Raw genomic sequence first — 4,027 nt, forward strand, 5'->3', positions numbered from 1 at the left:
TGTGATGAATTTCTCCATGTCTATGGAATAGTGCCCTTTAGGGTTTGATGAATTTGGTGTATTGATGATTGTTTGTGGATTGTAACTCTAGTTTTATGTATTGAAGCATATTGGATGATTTAATTGCATCCATATTCACTTGTTCATATAATCAAGAGAGGCATAACTTGTGATATCTTTGCATTATATTGTTGGTTGAGTTCATTAATTCTTCTAAGTAATCAAAAAAGCCTAGTTGAATCATTGATTAAACTTAGTTAGGAGAATAATCGAAAGAGGTTTTCCTAAGGACCAATCCACTGTGCATTCTTGCATATCTTCACAGTGCTTAATTTGGTTCATCTCGTGAGGTTGAGACTTAATCGAGAGAGGAGTTTCTGTTGAACGTTTGAACTAATAATTGAGTGAATTCGAGAGACTCATTTGAACATTAAAAGTGAATTATCTAGAGTTAGATCCCGAATAATTATCTTACACCTATCCTATCAAAACTCTATTTTCTCTCATTGATAACCTTCTTTGCTTATTCCTTGTTTCGATAATCACTAGTCAATAGATTTAGATTCGTAGTTAATTTTAGTATTAATCATATAAATCTCAACTGTTGATCCTCTTGGATAGCAATCAAGGTAGAAACTACAAGAATACTGTTTAAATCCAATCCTTGTGGATACGATATTATACTATATTATCTTTGATTATTGAGCATAATTAAGTGTGTGTTTTGCGTTCGTTACAAAAGTCAAGTTTTCTTGAAAATAAATTGTTATAGAGGGGTTTAGACATTTTATGCGATAATTAAAAGTGAAAAGCACGCGCTATTAGGTCGAGTGAAATGAATGGGGTCATATAACTTTCCTCCTCGGTCTGAGAGTGACAAAGCTTTTCTCTGATGCGGGCATGTGCATGTCTCCGTTAATTGCTCCCTCAATGTGTATTACCCAATAGACACCTCCCAATTATTTGAAAGGCCAAACACAACCACCGAAAATCTCACTTTGTTTCAACCCTGTGTTGACGACCACAAGTGATTCCTGTTCCTGCCCCTTTACACCTATAAATAATCAGCCATTTCCCTTCCATTTTCCTCACCCCCATTGGGCCATAATCCATTCCCAAACAAAGATACATAGTTGTTTCTGATTGGCTTAGCTTTAGAACTTTCACCATGGGTGTAAAAGGACTTTTGTTTAGTATTGTTTTGATTAATTTGTCATTACTAGGACTTTGTGGGTATCCCAGAAAACCAGTGGATGTACCCTTTTGGAAAAACTATGAGCCCAGTTGGGCTAGTCACCACATCAAGTACCTCAGTGGTGGTTCCACTGTTGATCTTGTTCTTGACAGGTCTTCAGGTACTAATATTACTAGTACTAATATGGCTGCCTGTTTATTTTTTGTTATTGTTATTTTGTCTAATTTATTTTAATGAATGAAGGTGCTGGATTTCAGTCAAAGAAATCATATTTGTTTGGGCACTTTAGCATGAAACTGAAGCTTGTTGGTGGAGACTCAGCTGGCGTTGTCACTGCATTTTACGTAAGTTAATAGTTCAGTTGTTGCACCATACTAGAAAATGGACACTACTTAGATCTGCAATTTTCTCCATTTTTGCAGCAACATATTTTGCGTTGCAGAATTTTTTCATTTCTTTCACAATGAACAAACTAATTTATGTGTTTATGTACTGATTTTAATTATATTTTGGGGAATGTTTCAGCTGTCATCGAATAATGCAGAGCACGATGAGATAGATTTTGAATTCTTAGGGAACAGGACTGGGCAACCATACATTTTGCAGACAAATGTGTTCACGGGAGGAAAAGGAGACAGAGAGCAGAGAATCTATCTCTGGTTTGACCCAACCAAGGGTTACCATTCTTATTCTGTTCTTTGGAATACCTTCCAGATTGTGTAAGTACCTTAACCTTAGCTTTTTTTCCTGTAAATTTCTTGCCTTGTCTTTAAATTTCCTAAAACAGAAAATATTACTAATAGTTTAAGTTTTGATTATTGTATTGTCAGTCATATTTTCTTCAATGGTCCCATGTATTTCTTGGAGCGGGTGCACTTGATTTTATTCTACGTGGTCCCTGTCCTGCTATGTTTTAAAATAGTATGTTAACAATTGTTGTTTGAGAAAAAAAGCAAAATACACATTTCTCTAGGCATTAGTATTATTTAATTAAAATAAAGCATGAAAACTTGTAAGTTCACTATGGTCTAAAAATAGTCAAGATTATAGTAAGGACCTCTCCCATGTGAGCATCCTCTCGAGTATATATGTTGGTCTTTTTGTGTTAATCAAGATTTGAAGCTTTCGATATACTCTTATATATAGGGATAATATATGAAAGAAAAAAAAAAGGGTAGTTCGGTGCACCGAGCTTCTATTATTTGCGGATTATAAGGGTCTATTGCAGTAGCATGATGATCAGGATCATCTGTAGCAACTTTACCATTTTGTCAGGGTTTCACAATAATAATATATGTATATATTTCTCAATATTTACACTTAAATTTATGTGTCTAAATTGTTTATTTCAAATTATCTGGTCCACATACTTTAATAAAGCAGCTGGTGAATTGGTGTCCTTGCTACAGAATTTTTGTCTTCTATCTTGCACCTAAATCTTGAAAAAAATAATGTTTCCTTGTCGAATGTGCAACTTTTTCTTTCAAAAGACCTGCGACTGTTTACTACTTAGCTTTGAAATTTGAGCACAATGGGGGAAATTTGGTCATGCTCGGGGGAGTTGCACGGTTCGTTACTCGGCCAAACATAATTACTAGTCAAATATACAAAAAAACATATATTTTACACTTTATTATTTTTTAGAGCAGACTATATTGCGTAAGTTTTTATAAACACTCTATACTATTGGGCTTTATACTTTTCCTTCGGGCCACCACCAAATGGACAAGGCTAAATTGTCTTAAACATTGCAGGATCTTTGTGGATGACGTCCCAATTAGAGCATTCAAGAACTCAAAAGACCTAGGTGTGAAATTTCCATTCAATCAGCCCATGAAAATATACTCAAGCCTTTGGGATGCAGATGATTGGGCCACAAGAGGTGGATTGGAGAAAACAGACTGGTCCAATGCTCCATTTACTGCCTCCTACACATCATTCCACGTGGACGGCTGTGAAGCTGCCACCCCACAAGAAGTCCAAGTTTGTAACACCAAAGGCATGAGATGGTGGGATCAAAAGGCTTTCCAAGATTTAGATGCTTTACAATACAGGAGACTTCGTTGGGTTCGCCAAAAATACACTATTTATAATTATTGTACTGATAGGAAGAGGTACCCTACACTTCCCCCAGAGTGCACTAAGGACAGAGATATTTAAGTAATTTAATTAAAAGGGGGGTTTTTAAGCACTTGATATTATTTATGTTGTGAGTATTTTAAGGATGTTAATATTATAAACATCCATGAGAGAACCCCTAAAACAAAGAGCTTTTAATTAATCTCTATTTCCCTATTTTTTGAGTGTATCATTGGTGAAATCATGAAGATATCCATATCATGCTAGGTCTTCATGTCTCAGCGTGTAACGAGTGATGTATTGTAATTTATTGCACTATTTGTTTTCTCTGAATTAAAATATGAACCAATACTTATGAGTGTAGCACTATTGAACAACTTATATAATTACATTTTTTTTACATAGGTGTTGTATAAATTATCACCATTGAAATCAACAATATTGTGACTATTTTTTCTGAGCTGATTCATAAAAAATAGTCTTTATACTTCACAAGGTAAAGTTAAGACTGCATACACATTATTCTAAATTTTATTTATGAGATCAAATTGGGTTTGTTGTTATTGTCGAAATTTTTGACTTATTACAAGATAAGTAAAATTAAAGATTAGATAAAAAGCATTTAACGGCTAGAATGTTGATATGTGAGAAATTATACATTATGCACTTATTGACTACATGGAATTTTGCTTTTGCTTTAGTTGTATTAGCACCATCCGTGACGTACAGTCTTTTGTACGTGATGTTAGTATT

At 34.4% G+C, this 4,027-nt stretch overlaps 1 protein-coding gene across 1 annotated transcript; it reads left to right on the forward strand.

The window, feature by feature from the left end:
- Nucleotides 1-995: 995 nt before the first annotated feature.
- Nucleotides 996-3,637, forward strand: LOC104245926 (probable xyloglucan endotransglucosylase/hydrolase protein). The gene is made up of 4 exons (XM_009801634.2): nt 996-1,355; nt 1,439-1,539; nt 1,721-1,914; nt 2,950-3,637. The coding sequence occupies exons 1-4, from the start codon at nt 1,169-1,171 to the stop codon at nt 3,353-3,355; spliced, it is 888 nt and encodes a 295-aa protein (XP_009799936.1). The 5' UTR covers nt 996-1,168; the 3' UTR covers nt 3,356-3,637.
- Nucleotides 3,638-4,027: the final 390 nt, after the last annotated feature.

The sequence above is a fragment of the Nicotiana sylvestris genome, chromosome 1 (genome assembly GCF_000393655.2).
Source record: "Nicotiana sylvestris chromosome 1, ASM39365v2, whole genome shotgun sequence".
NCBI lineage: Eukaryota > Viridiplantae > Streptophyta > Magnoliopsida > Solanales > Solanaceae > Nicotiana > Nicotiana sylvestris.